Below are 21,518 nucleotides of genomic sequence, written 5' to 3'. Positions count from 1 at the left end.
AGGTCTCTAGGAACTCACAAATGATTTCTGGAGCATGGTACGATTAACCAATCAATCTTCTAGTGGAAAGTCACTGAAGTTCCGACTACATTTGATCTGCCGTTATTCTCCAACCTTCATTTTGATGTCACGCGATATCACTTGTCGCAGAAATGTCCTTCGGAAATGTCTATCAAAAAATCTATCGAACCATTTCGAAATTATCCCCTTCAATTTATTATCTATAATGTGGTCCACTAATTTCGTGTATCATTAAAATATGCCCAATACACGAAGAAGATGAATATTTTCCACAAAGCATCACACTCTAATATAAACAAATTAATTTATTTAACACAAGTAACAACATATTATTTGTATGTATATCATTGTTTAGTTCATATGTTACATACATATGAGTGAATTGCAACTCTTTGTTTACATATAAATATCACCATTGTACAGTAAAATTCTGTTATCAGTTACAATAGGGGAAACCGCAAGGAAACATATATTAAACGACTGTAATACAGAACCAATTAAAATATCAGCTGTATAAGAATTGTCTAATTATGCCTTATACAACGATTATACGGGGCAACCGGTTGTACATGGCAAAGAGCACAGCTGTAACATTCCAAATACACGTTCAATACTACCAAAGAAATATTTGATAATCCATCGTACTTTCGCTACGAGATCCTTCTCTAGTATCAACCTTGATAATTATTTTCTGCCAACTCCTTTGCGAGGTTTGTCTCTATTCTTCCGTCCAACATTTGCGCCTTTCTTAGCACCTGATATGATGTTCTTAAATCTTCCGGCATTTTTCATCTTCTTACTAAAATCAAGAGTATTTTTTCTGTTAGTATTGATAGAGCCCAGCAATGTAAAAATTAAAAATGGTATTAATATTTATGACAGTAATCACTATTGTGATTTGTTTATTATTACTGACCGTTTATTCAGTGCCGAACGGGTTAAAGGCACGTAAGCGTAAGGATCTGGTTTTCCCTTCTTTTTGATGTCACCCCTTGCTTTTTGGGCAGAATACTCACTGCCGGGATTATTTTTCGGTGTATTTTTAGTAATCTGCCTATGGATACCTGATCCACCAGCTATAAATGAGAAAAATTTAAATCCGTTATTTGATACGATAAGACCTTTAAATCTGCGGAACTGAAAATTGCTATACCTATATTTTTCTAATTGGGAAAAGCAGGTTCTACCGTTTGGAAATTGCGCACGGTAAATTGTGATGTGAACAACAGATAGAAATAAGTATTTCTAAATGTTCGCGAATCAAATTTCTCATGAAAATTATTCTAAAGCAAATATAATGTGAAGTACCTTGATATTTTGACGCAGGGCGATCCGATCGCATACTTATACCGTCCAAACTACCGCTAAGTCTCCGTTTTCGACCAGTCTTCGCTGCTGATACAGTAGATTTCGTGTCTTCGTCATCTGAAACAACCACGTCATGATTTCTTTATAGTCTCAAAAAAAATGTCGCAAAGGTTTTGCCGATATCTTCCTCAGTAGATAAGTACCGATTTTTTTATTACTAAAAATTTCTAGGTATTTACTTTGTATATGAATTTTTGACGGTTTCTCAGTTTTTCTGAAAAATTTCTGACCAATTCTCACAACTTCCAGGAATCGTGCAGAAATATTTTGATTTCTATGTAGAAAATCGACTTCAGTAGTTTTACGGAAAGACCTCACGATTTCAGTTTTATTAAAAATATTCTTTCACAGACATATCGCGGATGTGTTTACTTTAAAAATTTTCTAATTTCTCTTATAAATCTATTCCAGATTTCCATAAAGAGGTAACCTCACAAAATACCAGAACTCTGATTTTTTTTTAGATGCATGATACAAAATGAAGTTCTAGTAAAAGATAATTCTTCTCTAGGAATTTATCAAAATGTCATCTCTAATCAGACTTTATGAAAAGTAGTCAGAAAGGCGAAACTAGGAGTTTTTCATATTTTCGATAGAAAAAAAAAGTTCAGAAAATTTTTAACTTCTTGGAATCCATCATACATTATCAGAATAATTTAAACTTTTTAGAAATAATGCAAAACTTTTCTCACAACTATCAGAAAACATGGCATATTACTGAGAAATTTAAAATAATGTCAGGATTTTCTGAGAATTATTGACACCAAAGTAACCGGGTAAATAAAATTTAGCATATACTGATTGTTTTTGTCTAAACAAGAATCCCTTACCACTGTTGTTTTCAGAATCACTACCCAGAAAGGGTAACTTTTTCGGTTTTATCTCCATTTCGCCATCGCTGTCATCATCTTTGATGATCAAACGACCTTTTTCATCCGTTTTAAAACCACCCTCTTTCTTTTTTCTAATCGACTGAGTGGAGTCCAAAGCTCCAGGTTGCGTTGCTGAAAAATAATTAAAGATCAGGGTAAGGCATTACCTTAACAATACATATTAATTTTTATGATTTCGCCTAGATAATACTAAATTGCATAGTCGAAAACACTGTACCAACCAGTAATATTTTTAGCAGCACCAGCATCCACGAAGTCGACAATATTCTCCTCGCTTTCGTGAATCCATGCCTTTTTCTTTAGCTTCTGTTTTCGACCTCGAACTCCCTCATCTGTCTCTGTATCTACAAAATCGTCATCGCTATCTGCCAGAATTTCTTCAACACTGAAAGAAAGACAAACGCTTTTCCATATTGCATTTTGGCAAACTTAATTTCAGAACTTCATGGTTAGTTTCATCTTATGTTTGTGAAATACTGTAACAAGTAGTTTCCACCAGCTTACGTTTTCGGCCTGGCTTTGACATTGAATTCCTCATCATCCACACCATCTTTACTTCCGGTTTCTGATTTTTTTTGATCTTTCATCTTTTGCTTCCTTGCTTGTATCTTTTTCAAATTTTTAATTCTCTTGAGCATGACTGTGGCCGTTGGTTTGACCAATCCCATTATCAGATCAGCTCCATACTTCCTTATCAATTTAACAAGCACGTCACGAAATTTTTGACGAAAATGTCTCTGACAATCATCAGTCATATCGGATAGAGCCGTCACCTAAAACATTCTCCTATTGAGTCTTGAACAACTTTCATCATTACGTTAAAAACTTTCATGTCATTGCTTACGATTGTGGGCAACATTGGTGCAACCGTTGGCGAGGGCATGATAGTGAGATACACCTTGATGTAGGAAATGGCGGATAGTGCAATTTCCCTGGTTGGCGAAGTCAATAAAACGCAAGCATGTTTCACTATCTCTTTGACGGTCTCCAATCCCAGTGCGCCTGCAGAAACATTGATTAAAGGATAGCTATATTCTAACACCAGAGTCATAGAGGTGAAACTGATGGATTGACAAGCAATTCTAACCATTGTAATTGTAAGTTACGGAGGCCAGTGCGAGCAAAGTTGCACTGCAGAGTGTTGGAGTGCCAGCAAGACCTGCGACCAACATTTCGATGTACTTCTCAAGATTTTTTGTCGTTTGAAGTAGCTGCTCAGCAATAGTGTTTAGCAGCTGGTACGCAGATGCTCGACATCTTTCGTTCACTTCCTTGAGGCACAGCACAGCTTCAGGTACTATGGATCTCAGAAGTTTTGTCTGATCCAATTGAGGTTGGGATTTAACAAGATGTTCCAAACATCGAAGACGAGCCTGGATGAGCATAATTTCAATTAATTATTTCCACTAAGAGCAATTTTATTTCTGCATGAATCAAAAAACTCGATATTGTTCGAAATTTTTCATTATAATAAATAACTAAACAAGATACACACCCCTTTGCTGCTTGCGACAGTAGAAGACAGAGATTTCAGGAGCATTTTTTGAATGCCGTGTCTGTTCTGTTGGATGAACTCTTTACAGGCCTCTTTTTCGCTGCTACATATTTCTTCTAAAAATCTGAAGTAGCATTGAATACATTAGGTAAGTGTGGATTAGTTTATTGCATTTGGAAGCAAAATCTTTTCGTCTTTGCTTCCACCTGAACAACAACTCCGCCTCCAACCACTTACAGGTTGAGGTCAATTATTGATACGATAATATCTGGAGATTGAATTAACGAATTTGGATGATTTTGGATTTTTATCGTCATGACTTTCCTTAAATCAAGACTGAATAATTTTGGATCTGATACATCGTGTAGTTTTCGAGTTATGCGAATACAAACATTAAGTAAAAATTTTTTTACTTAATAATGATTTTATGTACTCCAATTGCATCCCAGCAGAAAGTTCTTATAAAGAAAGATGGCCTATGAAAGTCAAATTACCCACTTGTTTCTGGTCATTACTAAGCATGTGATGATACAGACTTGATAGTGGAAGAATATTAGACCAAATTAAATTCCTGCATTAAAACTAGTTTAGACTAGAAGCATTGAAAAACGAATTTGTACATAATATTTGTTATCGAGGTTTTATCATTTTTAAACAGCTTTTCCTGCGGATTAGGTTTAGTAGACACTGTTGTATAAACTTTATCTCTTTACAAAATGCTTCCAGGATCAAGTCCTTATTATTAAAAGCGCCTAAGTGTTGAAAATTTTTTTCTTCCTAGATGACATCTTCGTCATGTTATTTAAATGGGGGTAAAACATCGAATTTCAAGTGCGACCTGGTAAAATTGGATTTGAGAGAAATCCTTCAAGGATTTTTTTTACTGTGTATAAATTTTTTAAGTGGAAGCTGAAAACTAACCAGTAAATAATATAAATAATCTGAGCTTAAAAGCTGAGAGGGAAATCACCTGTACGCTTTTTTCTGTTCCTTTGGGTTCTTAGTATCTGTAAGTACAGGAACGAACTCTTTGTAAACAGCCAGGAGTCTGGCACCATCTGTATGGCAAGCCAATACCCTGATTAAATCCAATATACTCTCTTTTACGAAGCGATCAGTATCAGAAGACTGCATCCGTTCCAATGCGCGATCGAAAAGTTCAGCTGCTAATTCTTTACTACTTATTGTCAAATATATCTGTAGAAAAAAAAATACATGTTAAATAGAACACAAAGGGAATTCACACAAATAAGTGATTAAGCCATTAATCGACCTTGATAGTTTCTAGTGCTGCAAGACGTTGACCTTCTTCGTCAGAACCGTTTGGTTTACTTGTATAAAGGTTGAATAGCAAAGGAAGAAAGTTTTTGGCGAATTTTGCCAACTCCTCAATGTCTCCTTTGTTGCCATCATCAGTTGCTCTGGTTATAAGTTTTCGTATCGATGCCATAACTGATAACCTCAGATCTTTTCGCTCACTTATAGCAATTCCCAAGATTCTAGCAATGCTCTGCAATAGCAAAATTCATTAGCTATCGTCAAGAATACTCAATTTGCTGCAGAACGAGAAGTTTTGTCATGTAGTAAAATATACTGAACACAAAAATCGACATGCCACCAATTCTTAATTGAAAAAACATGTAATTTCTAATTTGCATAACTTAACGACAAATGCATGTTAATAGATGTTCCAAAAACCATTTTGGAGCTTGAAGCATTAGCTTTAAGATAATTTTTGCAGATTTGATCTACATTAGTATTTTTCTACAGTTATGTCTCCTTGAAACGAAATGAGTCAAATTTGCAAAATGAACGTCGACTTCAGTGTTGCACAGAGCACATTAAATTTTTTTTCAATTCTAGACAGTCAATTTCAGGTTTGAACTGTTTTGGTCAAATATTTTTTATTCAAATATGTCTTACGGTTTTTTTTCATTGAGTTATTGAACATGGAAGTAAAATGTCTTCCAGTAACTTTGATCAACCAAAACAAACACACAAATTACTATAATAGTGTTTTCAAATTACATAGACTAAGTAAGACGATTTTTACCTTGAAACTGTCTTTCGTATCACCTGGGTTGTTGCAGAAATTTGGAAGCAAAGCCCAAATCTGCGATGTCAACAGCTGATAACTGTGAGAGCCAATTCCATCATTCATGGACTTCAGAGCAACTGATTTCTGCCTGAATTCAAGTACATGAAATATTATCTAGCATCTGGATTAATATATATATATCAAACACTTACTCGCACATTGTAGCCAGCGGTAGTAATGACTTCACAAAATAGGAAAGTGGGGCTTGAACGATGTTCTCCTTCAGCGTTGGCAAGAGCCAACTTCTGTTCAAATCTATGGTATCTGTGGAAGTCTGTAAAAATTCACAAATGACAGTGCCACAAGTGAATTCGAATTACAAGTCACATAACTGAGTTTGCTTATCTGATCCAAAGTCAATTTAAAGCATAAGAACTAATTCTTACACACAACTTTTCATAGGTTAAAAATTATGATTTACCTGTAGCGGAATTGTGTTCAGAACAATTTCAGGACCCATGGACTGAACAGCAGCTCCAACGGCATACTCGACTTCGGAATTGTATGAAAATTTATACGAATCCCTCAGTTCTGCGAGCGCGACTAATATTTCCAACAATTGATCCTGACAGGTTTTGCCTGCAATCTGTGTGAGAACAGGAAGAGATGGTTTACAACTGTGGTATTATTACATCGTTTAGATACAATTTCAGATTTTGTCTAGATAATTGAGACCAAACTTTGTTTAGAAACGATGCTAATACTCTATTATATTTTTTACAAATAATCCTTTATCCATTTTAAATCTGAAATATGTTCATTACCTGGAAAATAATGGCAAGCAAGTGGAGAACGTGATGCCACGCAGAGTGATATTGGTACTTCATTCCTTGCTGAATTATATGAATTGATTTAGATATCGCAGTCTTGTACCTATTAGAGATGAAGATCCAAAGAGAATGAATAAATGAATTCCTTATGAGCTACTTGCACAGACAGCTTAAAATGTAGCATATATCTTGGAGAAAGAATTAATTACCTGACATAGTACTTACTTTTTTTCACCTTCTTCGTATTTGCACAAAGGCGCAACGCAATCTTGTAAAAGTGTTTTAATAGTGTGTGATGCACCACTCAATACTTCAGACCTATCAGACAACCAAAGTTCTGTACACTTTTCCAAAATTCTGGGTAAATTTGCTGCACATAGTTGCAATGAATTTCTGGAAGTTGAAAAATAATCATGCAATAGTCAATTGTTAAACTCGTTGCTATTTATGAATACAAATTATCTTCATATGACCTAAATTTTAGTAATTGTAAGTATTACAAAATTCAATAAGGTATTTACAATGGCAGAATAAATGAATCTATCAGAATCACAATGATTGTCACTCACTGAACGAGGTTGCAATGTGCTTCTTGCATTACGGCAAGCCACGCTAAAGTCGGCTGTGTGTCTCCAGGCGCTGGCTGATAATCGTACAGAGCATTGATGATCTGAGCATTTAAGGTAGGTGGTAATGTTGTTTCCAAAGGTTTCGATATAAACAAACTGTGGAAGGCTTGTAGACAGCAAGAAGTGAAGAGCAAATTATTCATCGTCATTATTTTGAGCAGTTCTTCACAAATAACCTATAATAAAAATAATGGTTCAAAATATTGCCGGGATTATCCTGTCTGGCAAACTATCAATTACAGATATGTCGAGTATAATACCTTAACGTGGGATTTGGGGAGCTGATGCATGATTTCTTTCAGCATAGTCAGGACATGCAGAGTTGCTGTAATTCCACCTGGTTGACTGGCCATTTCCAGCTGAACCAGACAATGTTTTGCAACTTGAGACGCAGCAGGATGATATGCAGGTGGATTGTCGTTCTTCATTATATGGCTTCCTGCATAATTGTTGAATGTCAAGTTTTTGTTCAAATTCTGTCCACAACTCTATTACAATATTCAGTGAATTTTGAAAAAAAAAAACTGTTTAAATTCATGATCTCACCTTTGAGGATTGAACATACTGCATGTTGAGCAGCCTTTCGCAATTTTGGTTTGGAGTGAACTGTAAACACTAGTATTGCGTCAAGTATTCGCACGGTTGACGAACTTGACCAAACTGCGGCTTCCTGAGATCTCAATAATATGGAAAGACATCCAATGCACTGTAAAATCGTTCAAGTACAGATGTTGGCAATAGTGCATAAATTTGAAAGACTTAATCGAAGTTAAAGTGAATCTTGGAAATGAGTGGACCATCTTGTCCATATAAAAATTTAAGAAAAGGTGAAAAGTAGTTTAAAAAAATTTCCAGCAAATTTCATATACACTAACTCTCAGAAATATGAGTGAAACAATATCCCTATTACTGATTACTGATGTAACATACTGTTCGCTGGATCAGAAAATTCTCGCTAGTCGCATACTTCTCCAATACTTGAAGAAAGGTTTGGCTAGCTTGGCTAAACTGCAGTCTAAGGACACTTATTGGAACTGTCTTCAAACCCATTCCCAACAGTGATAATACGGCTGCCACTGATTCCTCAGTCTCTGTTGCTTCTAGTGTTGTCATCTGTTTATAATGAAAATATTTTAAACTGTCACTGCTCGTGTATTCATTGTATTATTGTGCGAATGTTTTAATGGTCACTAACAATTACTTGGGGTAAAATTTTGTATTATACTAATTTAAGCATTCGAAGAAATAAGAGCACAAAAAAATTCTTGTTTTATTCATATTTTAGAATCTTACCAATGCTGCGTAATATTCAGTAGAAGATTCGGTTCCTCCGTTTTGTTTTATGACCTCGGTGACTGCAGCTAAAACTGCCAACATTTCCTTATGCATGGCTGAACTAGCTTGAAACCCACTCAAGAATCTGCAAAGTGGAAAAATGTTACAAACATGCGCTTCCAAAATCTCATACGAGAACATATCTCTTCTCAATTTTAATTGAAAATGGGTGTGGAAAATTAAACATTTTGCAGATGATGATGATGAAGTGGAGTAAGAAGAAAAGAAGAGGTATATAGAAGGTAAAAATATCATGTTTGAAGTGAGCCACTCAGAATTAAACTACATTTACCTGCTGAAAGAAATGTTCGAACAGCTACTCCAATCGCTGGCAAATGTGTTGAAAGTTTTAATAGTTGTTGCTTGCGTCTCATCATCGTCATCAATTTCAATATTTTGTACATTTTGATGTGTGCCTTGTATAGCATCATGCTTATGAAGAGCATCTGAGGTTAGACCGCCAGGACCTTGATAAAAAATTTGTAATAAAGCATGCGATAACATTCTGAATAACAGTTTTTTTTCAGCATGGTTACTAAATATTAGTTGTTTTGCCTAGACGATGGGTCAACCATTCGGGAATTGAGCAAAAATCGGATTTCAAGACTTGAAATGCAGTAAATAATTTCACAATTTCGAAGGAATGCATTTAAGGTAAACATTCTTGAATTGAACACGAAAGGGAGAAATTGAACTCATAAGGCTTGATTTAACTGAACTAGGAAGATTTAAATCGAATTTAAAACGTTTGAATTGTACTCAGAAGACTGGAATTAAATTAAATTCAATTCAAATGATTTTGTAGATATTCATCTGATTCCATACATTTTTCAGGTGACTTCATGAATTCAAAATACGTAAATTGAATTCAAATGACATCATACTAGTTACAACGAATCATTCAAGTACGATTTTCTATTAGTTTGCGTCTGATTGCAAGAAGGTCTGGTCAACCTCTCGAAAATGCATTATAGTTTACGTTATAACCTAAATTTTTTTAAATATTCTTGTAAGACGAAACGCTGTGAGAAAATTTCGAAAAAATTTCGAGGATCTCACATATACAGAATTTAATGTTCCAAGCCTGGATGACAGTTGAACGGAAAAATTTATAAGAGCACTTACCAAAATTTTCTTGAAAGAATCTGGTTCGCGCTTGATCCCGGTGTTGTTTGGTTTCAGGATTTGAACTGGAACTTTGTCCCTTAGGCCATCTTTTGGCTTTTTTACGGCTACCCAATCTTGGCTTTATTTTTCCCATTTTTAGATTATTACTTACTCTCAGTAAACAAAAAATAAAAATACAGAGTGCGAATAAGGTTGGTTATGTTTTTAAAGATACACGTGCACGTGCGTGAACGGTGTTCTGTGAGCCTATGTCTATGCCCTATGGCATTGGCGTCTATGGACATGACCAGCCCCCTGACACAAGCTGCTAAAAGTGGTTCGCAAAATGTCCCTCGATTCTGGCGCCAATCTCCACCACTAGTGGCGCTAGTAGTTGTCTGACGAGCTTGCGCGCGGTCAGCGAGGGCAGCAAGCGTGTCAGAAGTCTACTAGCGCCACGTAGAGGAACTAAAAAACGGGGGCAAAACGCGTGACTGTCAAGGGGCAGGACATGACGAACATGACACCCGTTCACACTATTGACATTGTGTCATTGCCGTGAAGTTAGGCGACCCTGGTTGTATTCCAAATGAGCTTCCGGCGCGAAAAATTCCCTAACACAGCGACAGTGCAGGTCGGCATTGTCTGTACAGAGAGCATCAAGAGCACAAGAGAAACTAAAATAGAAACGCAAACATTCTTTAGCTGGATTTTCACGGGCGTTAAATGGACGCAGCAGCGACACGCAGTTGACGACAGAAAAACTCCCATGAAAATGGGTACCGAAGCAACGGCAAAATGGCGCGAGCTTAAATCACGTCTTTAAGTCAGTAGTTCTCATTTTCATTTTTATCTCTGTTTTTATCCTAGGAATTGAGAAATCTGGGATCCTTAATTGAGAGTGTGAACAAACGGTGAAAATGATGAATTGAGGAGGAAATCAAATAAGGACGACGTTGGAAATTGAAAAGTTGATAAAATCCCATTCAAGGAATATCCGTAAGTGGTCAGAGAATTTATACTTCGCCTGACGTCGCATGTTACAGCAATGCTCGAAATATTTGATCGCGTTGCCCGTTGTTTACGTGGTGATTTCATCAGACCGTTGGGACGATACAGATATATGTATAAAATAGAGCGTAAGCAAGGGTGCAAGTGTCCTGTGGACGGATTTGAATCGGTTCTCTAAAGGACAGAAGATATTAATTCTCCGTTCGTCTACTCATAGGGTGGGGGCCACGAGAGGGGAAAAACAGCTAGGCAGGCGCGTGAAGCTACCCCCACTCCATGGGAAGAGCATCAGAGTTGGAGGGGTGAGGGGGGAGTATTGGTATCTTCCGTCCTTCACAGAACTCATTTAACTATCTTCTGAGCGCTGTGCGGCATCAGTCGTTTTCGAGCAATCGGAGCGGAATAACTTGTTGTCAGTGCCAGTTCAACATTCAGACCGCATTATTCCATCAGTGTACTTGCACCATACTCATCTGTGAATAATACACAAGAAGCAGCGTCTAGCCTGAGGAAAAATCGAGTTATTGAAATAAAAAAGTCCTACGACCGTTGAAGGTGAATTTAGTGTCTCGAAAACTCGAGTTGTTTTGTGTAACTTTGGATTTCAGTGATGTCGATTTTTGTCTCTGTGCGACGTGTGTCAATTTTACTATTATTTTGGCTGATTTTCGGTAAATGCGCAGTTGCATTGTTAGCAAGTTTATTCAGTCGATTCAAACGGACAGCTACAGCACGAAAAGTGAGTGTAGGATCGAGTGTTATTGCGGTGTGGATTTTTGGATTATAAGAGATTAGTGAAGATCTGAATTATGTGAAAGTGCGTCGCTTCACCAATAAACCTGAGATGCTACAAGAAGTGCTACATGTAAAGATTTGGAGCAGCCAGAGTCGAGGTAACAATACTTGTTTTAATTATTAATTGATAATTCAAGGTGGTGCATTTAAAGCCCAACTTTTGTTCTCGCATAACATGCAATGCATAAATATGAGACTGGACAACAGTAATAATTATTTTCAAGACTGAAAAGCCAATTTGCTAAATTAATGCAAGTGTTCTGTTTTGTTTTTCACAGATTTAAGCAGAGACTTCCGAGTAACTTTTCCATTTCTCGGCAACGTTGGTGAGTTTGCATGTGTTAGGTTATGGGTATTTCCCTGGGATTCCTCTGTCACTTGGCGTGGCGGTAACAATTGTTGGACAAATCCTCGATGTCTTAGCTGCATGGATAGGCTCATTCACGATCACAACGTGCTTGACTTTCAGTAGAATAATTTTTTTTCGCAATTTAATTTGCCGTAGCTTACTTAAAGTTAGAAATTTTGCACGTTGCTAAAAGTGGAATGAGCATCGCGACAGGTAACCATCACTTACTCGGCACTCGCGAGATCGAATTGTCTTTCGCAACTGATGTAATAATCTACGTTTGAATTTACCAATGATGTTGTTTAAGTGGTGGGTTCACCTGAGGTTTGAACGTATTCAATTATTCACAATACTGTTAAAATGAAAAAATTCTAAAGTCTGGCATAACGTAACGTAATCGAATTGCATCTTATATTATATATCATTTTCAATCTTTTAACAGCCAACAAGTATTGATCAACTGCAGGCTTAGCTCGCTTAGAAAAATGCTATTTGGCATACAGGATGTTTTTAATCAATTTTAAAAAATGTTAATGTACCAATAGTCTGCCAACATTTAATATAATAATACATACAATACTAGAGTTGGCGGGATATAACCGCGTTACTGTATTCTGAGTAGGCAGACTATGATACAAAAACATTTTGCCTTCAACAGGTAACCAACGAAAATGTAAGTCAGTGACCACGGCGCAAATGATGAAGAATGATGTGTGTTGGAAAAAATGGAGAATCGTTTAGATCGAATATAGGTAACCGGGTAGGTAGGTGGACGTTTTGGGATCCGTCGCGGAGCTTATGCATGCGTGTGTGAGTCTCTCTTTTCCGTTGGGTGGTTCCGTTGGGGAATAGGCAAGGGTAGGAAGGTCGCGATTTACCGTGATGTTACTAACTTTTGTAATCCACAGCGTCAAACGATTACAGAAATTTTTTTCCCAGAAGACTCTGTATTCGAGTCTCTTGACCATTTGTAAGCATTTGAATATTAACGAGATTAAATTTCCCATTTCTTGTCACTCTGCAACCATTCTTCAGTCGTTATTCAATTCACTTATTCAGTCATTACCGATCATTATTCCATTTAATTGATCTCTGTGATCGTCTGAATGGGCAAAACGCATCTCTGGACCATCTATCGCGTTCCGTGGTACGCTAGATGGGGGGAGATGCTGAGCTCGAAGACTTCGCGTCGAAGAGGACCGCCGACCGTCACGCCACACAATAATGCATGCCCTCCAACCTCCCTCCCGATTTTGGTTCGATTTGTAATCTGAGAACAACAATCCGCATAGCAATGTATCTAATTCAAAAAGATGCAGATCCGGATTGGGTTTCTACAGAATTTTTGGGACAAGTCCCAGGTAATACTAATTTTTTTACAGCTCAATCTTTCGCGCCTTCTTGCGCGTAGATTAATCACAAGAATTGGACGCAGCCTTTTGCGCGTAACTTAACAACGGGAATCGGACACGTTTTTTTACGCGTCGAATTTGCAAACAATATATAAAAGTCCTAGATAATACAAATTTTTTGACAGTTTAATCTGTCGCGCCTTATTGCGCGTAGATTAATCACAAGAATTGGACGCAGCCTTTTGCGCGTAACTTAATAACGGGAATCGGAAACGTGTTTTTACACGTCGATTTTGCAAACGGTATGTATAAGAGTTACGCACTCTCGATATGCTGATCTTTCGGCTCTTCGGTTAATTTTTTTACGAATAATAAAGTTTTCAAGTTCCACGGCGCCTTTTGCGCGTGGACTTGATACCTTTCAGTTATGAGAGAAAGCACGGCATTTGAAACCCGGCGCTCAACGCGCAGGTACGAAAATCTCAGTAGTGTATTGTGATAGTGGTGAATTTTGGCGTAAGTATTTATGAAATATATCTTGAATGTACATAAACACTCGTGTAACTGATCGTCTTATTTTCTGTTTCAGGGCAAGGAAACAAATTTTTTTACAAATGCACTGAGATAGAATGTTCAGTCGAAAAAGATATTCACTTTGATAACTCAAATGGCGATCCAAAAAATTCAGAAGGTTGTTTATTCATCAATACAATTAATAATCGAAGCAACGAACATTAAAGCGAATATCATCATGGACTGGACCCATTTTTTGTCAGTGTATGGACAATGCTAATCAAAACTTTTGTGTGTTTCAGTAAATTAAACTTTTTGTCTGTTTCAGCTAATCAAACCTTTTATCTGTTTCAGCTAATCAAACTATGTATATGTTTCAGCTAATCAAATCTTTTGTCCGTTTCAGCTTACCAATACTTTTGTCTGTTTCAGCTAATCAAACTTTCTGTCTCTTTCAGCTAATCAAACTTTTTGACTGTTTCAGGTAATCCTTCTATCTGTTCCAACCAATTGATTTGTCTCTTCATTCGTTGATTATATTTTTCATTTATCTAAGCTAAGTTTACTTTTGTCTGTATCGACATATGTCACTACTTATATTTTCTTCTGTTACAGGTAACTGAGTTTTATTGACTGTACTGAAAAATTAACGTTTCATTTTTTAGGTCTGGTTCAGGGTCAGTCATCTTGTTTTCACCAATGCATAGATTTAGCGATGTAGGTCAGAATCATCATGATCACAAAATGTGGTAAAAGTTATCCTGCTCTAATTTTTTTTTAAAATGGTTTCACAGTCTTTAATTAGTGTCAGAGTTTTTTTTCTCGAGTGGCTCATAGATCATGTTCAGTTTGTATTTCATTGTAGAATTATACAGCTCTGTCGTATTTTGTTGGTTGTGCTTATTCAACTCCGATTTGTTTCCATTTCTTCAAAGATTTCTGCATCGTCTTCCGATAGGTAAATGCCAACGTCTTACAGTGATTTCTGCTTGGATCTTGGTTTAGTTGTTGATAGTTTTGCGTATTCACCAGGTTCTCCATTTTAGTGATTATCTCATACCTCACAAGAAAAAAAAACCGTACACGAACATCCAAAGTCAATCGCTGTTCGCCTATAAGATAAAAACAATCACCCTTCATCCATAATTAAAACAACCATCTTTCATCCGTAATTAAAACAGTTATCTTTCATCGATAATAGTTGGCGTGTTATATGAACTGAAAAATTTCGAACAAACTGCGAATATACGCGAGTACAAATTGACTGGGAAAAACAATTTACTATAATTAACATGTGAAAAAAATTGATTGCAATTTTTCGAAGAACTTCAGATCGATCTTGCTATTATTCTCCGTGGAGTAGGCCTACTGGGGATACCAAGTAAAAAAAAGAACGCGCCGGATGCTTTACCGCTTGCGGTGGTGTGGAAATGAGCATAAGTGAACTTATTTTCCCGAGTCAAATACTAACATATTGTAGTTTTTCAAATGACAATTTTATTCTTGCGTAAATTTAACTCATTGTAAATAAAATTCATGCTTCGATAATGAGTAACACATGTGGAAACGTAATACCTTCGGATTCCTCTACTTTAGTCAAAGTGAACTCCACCCAAATACATTTTTCTTTTTGATAAATTTCGTTCCTTGGGTAACGTCTACAAGGTGCACATACCTTTGGCAATTTAGAGTTTATCATTTCTAACATTTTTTTCCGCTTGACCTTTCGCTGTCAACACCAGTTGTTACAATAAAACACGATATTTGCATACCAAATGTCTCCCGCACGTGTCCCATGACAAACGATAAAGAACAAAAAAACGAAGCTCATTCGAAAGAGCCTACTGAAATGACAAAAAGAACGATGTTCAAATTTTATACGCTCGTGAGATACGGGTGATCCATCTAAAAGACCCATTGTACAACATGGCATACAGTAAGAAATTAACTTCCATCTTCGCTTTTGAATCTATATTATAGAAAGTTATTTAAAAATTTTTATGCCAATTTGTATACTCGCTTGATTTCTAGATTACTTAAAATATGTTTTTCAAAAAATTATTATATTCAGATACATAAAAAGAAAGGCATCTAATGTGATAATTTTCATTTTATAATAATATTAATTGATTTTAGACTCAATTAAAAATCACAAAAGAAATGTTTTGTCACATTATACTTATAAATTTATTACTTTCGACAGAAAGGAAGTGATCCGTCAAAAACGCAAACCACAAATCAGTTGAAATAAAAAATATCAACCGGTGAATATTGAATTATTGTTACTTACAATATAATTGTGAGTAAAAACAGTATGTACGAAAGGTCGTACCAAGTAAGATAATACATAATACGCGTATGCTATAAAATTTTTCTTATACCTTGAACATACTTGCCGAGGCAGTTGTGATGGCTGGACTTCTGGACTGGAACAGAGGATACAATCGTAAAACGCAAAAAAATAAATGCATCAATAACTAAACGATGATTTTAAATTTTGAAAAAATATGGACGTCTGTAAAAGAATATTTTGAACGTATCTAGAAACAGGAAAACCGTTCAGAGAAAGTGTCAGGTAATGGGCCTGATTTCTGATAAATCTACCGAAATTAATATTCTGCAGAGAACTTCAGATATTGTGTCAAATCCCCAAATAATTATTAAAATTTGTCACAGATTTTTCATAAAAATTGACAAACTATTAGAAGTTCACAATCCGAGTAAATACGTAGAAATTTCTGATAGTTTACGAAAACAATTTCCATCAGGGCACCCTAATTACGAATTCGAATCGCAAAAAAAAAAAAAAAATGCAGCTCAAATGCAATTTTCAAAGTTTTCGTGCCCTCGATCGTATTCATTGAAAGTAGGAAATTTGTATTTAGTACGCATTTTATTGTACAAATCTAATTCGTTATTGATCATCGCCAAATGAATATGTTGTACGACACTTAGCTGCTATGACAAAAATATCATGACGAAATTATACTCTTTTTAATAAAACATTTATTCGTACTTCTTCTTATTGCGTTATACTTTTACACCGTCGTTGGATTTGTGATATACAATATGTATATTGACTTGTTGAAGATTTATAGCTTCGTGGATTATAGGTAAACACGTTCATAAAGGTCAAGTCAAAATTAGTAGTAAGAAAAGAGGATCGCAGCATATCGGCGTAGTTGAAAAAAAAAAAAAAAAATAGGAATCGATTGAACAGAATTATGAATTGTATGTATATTTGATCTTAATAATAATAATAATAATATTAATAATAATGTAATGTATATAATAATATGTTACGTTTTGTATAATCAATATAATGTGATATAATAATTAATATAAAAAATCACTACTATCTTTGGAAGAGATATAAAAAGAGAAACAATAAAATAATTTTAAAAAAAAGAAACAAATACAAGATGAAGAAGATAATTGCTGATCGCTGATATTAAACCGAAAGGCTAATTCCATCTAGATGTTTTATAATAGAACAAGAGTTGAGTTACTAAGTAATGATAATTATAACTCACGAAATCGTAATAATATATATGTATATATATATAACTGCAGATAGGAATAATACGCTCTGCATTAAGCTTTTCTTTCACGTATGCTCGCATTTTTTAAAACAGTCTTTAATTGCACCAAATAAACACATCTCGACCCGAATATTCAGTAACCACTAGCCAAGCATCACTTTTGTTCCAATTAATCAGATGACCGACGTTTTTCTACACATTTCCGTATTTTGTTTCAACTCGGGGCAACGTTTGGACCATACTTAATTTTTTTATTTATTTTTTCTTCTTTTTTTTTTGCGTTTTCGTTTTTAATATACAAACAGGGATTATTAATTAGTTAGGGCGTTCATTATTCCTTATTTTACGAAAATTGTATAAAAACTGGAGGATGCATTTTTATTTATTCTAATATCAAACAGTTTCCCTAATATTTGCCACGTTCTAATGAAAGAACCCTTAAGCTTAAAACAGCAGGAGGAAGGTCGGAGCGTACCGCTCTGATTCATATGTATATACTGAAAAGTTTGCAAGCTTACAAATGCAGTACATCAACATTGGATTACACCTCCAATTCATATACAGAATGCTCATTTACGGTACTTACAAGGTAAATGTACAACATTTATGACTGCCTTATTAATTTAACGAAGAAAGTATCAGACTTCCAGAACATGGATTCAGCTCCAAACTTTTAGGGGTGTTCTTTTGGCCCAAAATATGAAGATCCTAATTTATTGGTTTGATCCAATGAACCTTTCTTCGCTCAATTTACAATAGATTAGGTAATCGAAAATTCGCAGTTACTTCACTATTGTTCTGAAATAATATATCCATTCACACCTGAATCACAATATGAGATCCTAAAACAATGAAATATTAATATTTAAGGCAAAAATAGACCACAGGTTTTCTTTGTTACAGAATTATAATCATGAAACTTTTGATATAATCTACTGCAACTGGAGTGTTCAGAGGTCCGTTAGAAGAATCTATATATCACAGACTTCATATTTCAGGTCAAGGAAATTACCCTAAAACTTTGAGCAAAATCAATTACCCAGAAAGCCTGATACTCTTCTTGTAAATAAGAGATATTGTCATTTCTCAGACAAACTTCTTTTTTTTAGGATTCCCGGCTGTTGTTGTTGATGATGATGATGACGATGATGATGATTATTATTCTTATTATTATTATTTTCTAGTAATCCTTTTATGTCAAATTTTTTGTTATTTTATGTATGTGGTAAATACAATATTGTATAATTGATCATGTCGGGGCTTAAATCTCTAGTATACATAATATAAGGTCACGTCAAGTAATGAAGAAAATTTTTAAAAGAAACACAAAAAATACACATGGACAAACGGTATAACAGAAACGAGAATTGCGTGGAAAGAGGACAGAGCATTACAATATTACAATACAAAAATCAATTATATCAATAATAAAAAAGCTTGAGTCCATTAAACTTTATCATACTTTATACACATTACTTATACAAAACGATGCTACACAGTATGCCCAAAACTATGTATAAGCAGTACAACAGATGGGAGAGGAAAAACAACTGTTATCAAAATAAGAAGAGACATGACTTTTCGACACTTAATTAAAAACTTTTTGATACATACTACCTAAAGCTGTTTGCTCTCTAAGGGCTCGTCATTATTACCAGTTCAGCAGGAACAATTGGGTGTTCAATGTTAGGCAGGTTGGTCAAATGAAAATCAATACGTTTTGTTAATTCAATTATATTGATCAATAGATACTAGATATTGATGAAAGTCAACATCAGTGTACAATATTGAAATGTTAAATATTTGACGGATTTTTTTACTACACTTGAACGATTTAAAGTGGAAAATTGATATCCAAGCTCTTCATGACAATTATACAATTCTTTGTTGTTTCAAAAACATTTAATAATTACCGAATTAATAAAAAAAAAAGTTTTAATTTTCAACTGACCGACCTTCATAACTGTCTTCAGTGTACACGAATGTCTCATCAAAAGTGCATTCCTATGAGTGTAAACTCGTGTTTGGCTAACACCAAGAATGATGATATTGGCGCCATTCAGATTATCTTACAAATATCAAAGTACAGTCGGTTATCAATCAACTGTGTCCCTTTAGCATATGTACTTTTGGCAAAAAATCAACCAAAATCAATAATGTGCAACTTACCGATATAGGGAAAGTGGACTCTACGAGTCCTTCTAACATTTGAGAGATTAAATCCAGTAATAATAGTTGGAACATCGCCGATGTCGTATTTACGCAACGAGAATAGTTAATGAAAAACGCGATAAAAATATTCATACGCTAGAAGAAAAACCCTGCTGCAATATCGTTGAACAAGTCAACAAGTTTCCCTCTTTCAGGTCAAACTAGAATACTCGGATTTATTCGGACCCTAGTATACAGTTACATCATTTCTTTGAAGCAGTAATTTCGAGTTTTGAGTTACAAATACAGATACTGAGTAAAAGAAGACTTCGACACTGTGGACCAGCCGTAATCTAAACTAGTAATCAGTCCACGTGTAATCATTTTTGTTTTGCTGGGAACAGTTGAAGAGAATGTGTGTTCGTGTGTATGTGTGTATATATATATAGGTTAAAAAAAATTGGAGCACTATTACTGTATCTAAGTTTTCATCTCTCAATTATAATAATGTACAATTGTGACCTATCAACACATAGACTGAAACTAATATTATTAATATAGTAATAATGTTTATTCATAATGAAAAGAAAGGAAAATATTGGTTATCTGAAAAAGAGTGTGGAATGATCCAAATAATCCATGTTAAAGTACATCTATTGATGATTCATTGTTCTAAACTTTTTATTGGTTTTTTTCTCCCTATTTTTTTGTCGACAAAAGTATTAAAGGATTCTATGAATTTAATGTAATAATCGTACTGGTATTGATATTATTCTTTATTATTTTTTTGTCGGAGTTACTTTTTGTCACTTTGCTTTATGTTATTATTTAGCGAATTTCTTTCAATTTTTAGGCAGACTAAAAAAAGAAGACAAATATTTTCATCACATTTTCCCAACTAATTCTTGACCGTTGAGAAAAATAAAATTTTTACTATAAAAATGTTTGCACATCTGCATTCTGAAATTTTCACTTTTTAGCTACATCGAAATTGTGAGGGGAACTCGTCTATATATCAGCAGTCCTGAGTTTTGATCAATTCGAGTTTTCACGTGGACACGGAAACTATTTACTCATTTTTCTTGTTGTTGTTGCTTTCTCCTTAATATGTATCAGTTCTTCCCACGTTTAGTGAACTGTCGCTTATTAGTAGTTTATAAATACATAAGGGCAACATTGAATTATGTCAGACACGAAATTTTATACCCAACATTGACCCTTGCAGTGTTTATAAAGTAACGGAGTAAAAATCTGAATTCATAATAACTACTCGAGACCTATTGCTGGAATCACTGAAACATGGCCAACAGTCGATTGAAATTAGTGAAATACGAAACACCAACATTTCACTCCACTCAAGTACATATTCATATTGCATAACGTACCAATGATTCGTGACAAGAAATGATCATTTGTAACAAACTCCGAATTCAGCAATTAATTTCTAATTTCTAACAACGAGTAAAATTTTTTCACAAACGAACCGAACTAAGAGTAAAAAAATTTGTGTCATCAGAAAGCATCTTATGACAAAGCATAGCTAAACGCGACTGCATACGCTGCAAGGGCACATGAAAAAGCATAAAAATCTCTTAACAAGGAGATTGATGACGTTGAGTGTCCGCGAGGTGTTTTGTCGCTGCGGGTAGAGTTTGTGACGTTGATGGACACATTGTCTGGATTCTATAATACTTGACTGTGGCAGTGAATAGTGGGTTGGGGGTTGTCGAGGGAAAAATCCTAATGCTCGGGATGGATATGGTGGTGGCATTTTTGGTGGGGCCAAATGTGGCCACATTCGAGATCACCAGTTAGCCATACCTGGTTTATTCAACGTCATGAAATATATCTGGCAAGAACTGCCACCTTTTGCCGATGAAAAGAATACCTAAGAAGGAACATAAAAATCATTAAATGTGCAATTATGATCATATTTTCAATCAAAGTAGAGCGAGGAGCACGTCTTACGACAAGTTGTTAATCTGGCAGACCTTCATGGGTCAGTCTACACTCTCTCTACTCGGGTGTGTATCGAACTCAGAAACATTATTAAATAATTTTACTCAAAGTCTAATTATTTGTGAGTTAA

The 21,518-nt window shown here is 35.1% G+C and overlaps 2 protein-coding genes across 9 annotated transcripts in view; both read right to left on the bottom strand.

Annotated features, from left to right (window-relative positions):
* Positions 1-311: 311 nt before the first annotated feature.
* Positions 312-9,991, bottom strand: LOC107223969 (RRP12-like protein). Its single transcript, XM_015663857.2, has 23 exons — positions 9,735-9,991; positions 8,902-9,076; positions 8,568-8,694; positions 8,205-8,387; positions 7,821-7,980; positions 7,535-7,713; positions 7,215-7,450; positions 6,871-7,038; positions 6,640-6,748; positions 6,297-6,461; positions 6,028-6,149; positions 5,831-5,963; positions 5,051-5,287; positions 4,748-4,974; positions 3,778-3,901; positions 3,370-3,655; positions 3,127-3,284; positions 2,787-3,055; positions 2,504-2,667; positions 2,220-2,393; positions 1,330-1,446; positions 938-1,097; positions 312-820 (listed from the first exon to the last, which is right to left on the bottom strand). The coding sequence occupies exons 1-23, from the start codon at positions 9,868-9,870 to the stop codon at positions 706-708; spliced, it is 3,924 nt and encodes a 1,307-aa protein (XP_015519343.1). The 5' UTR covers positions 9,871-9,991; the 3' UTR covers positions 312-705.
* A 7,473-nt stretch (positions 9,992-17,464) lies between these two features.
* LOC107223957 (serine/threonine-protein kinase mig-15) overlaps positions 17,465-21,518 on the bottom strand; it is a 38,777-nt gene continuing 34,723 nt past the window's right edge. For all 8 annotated transcript variants that reach the window (XM_015663830.2, XM_015663833.2, XM_015663835.2 and 5 more), the window contains one exon: positions 17,465-21,317. In XM_015663830.2, coding sequence (XP_015519316.1) covers positions 21,234-21,317 — 84 coding nt within the window. In that variant the 3' untranslated portion in view covers positions 17,465-21,233. The remainder of the gene's footprint in view (positions 21,318-21,518) is intronic.

The sequence above is a fragment of the Neodiprion lecontei genome, chromosome 2, assembly GCF_021901455.1.
Source record: "Neodiprion lecontei isolate iyNeoLeco1 chromosome 2, iyNeoLeco1.1, whole genome shotgun sequence".
Lineage (NCBI taxonomy): Eukaryota > Metazoa > Arthropoda > Insecta > Hymenoptera > Diprionidae > Neodiprion > Neodiprion lecontei.
Note: the sequence above shows the minus strand (reverse complement) of the source record. Positions and strands in the feature narration are given on the sequence as shown.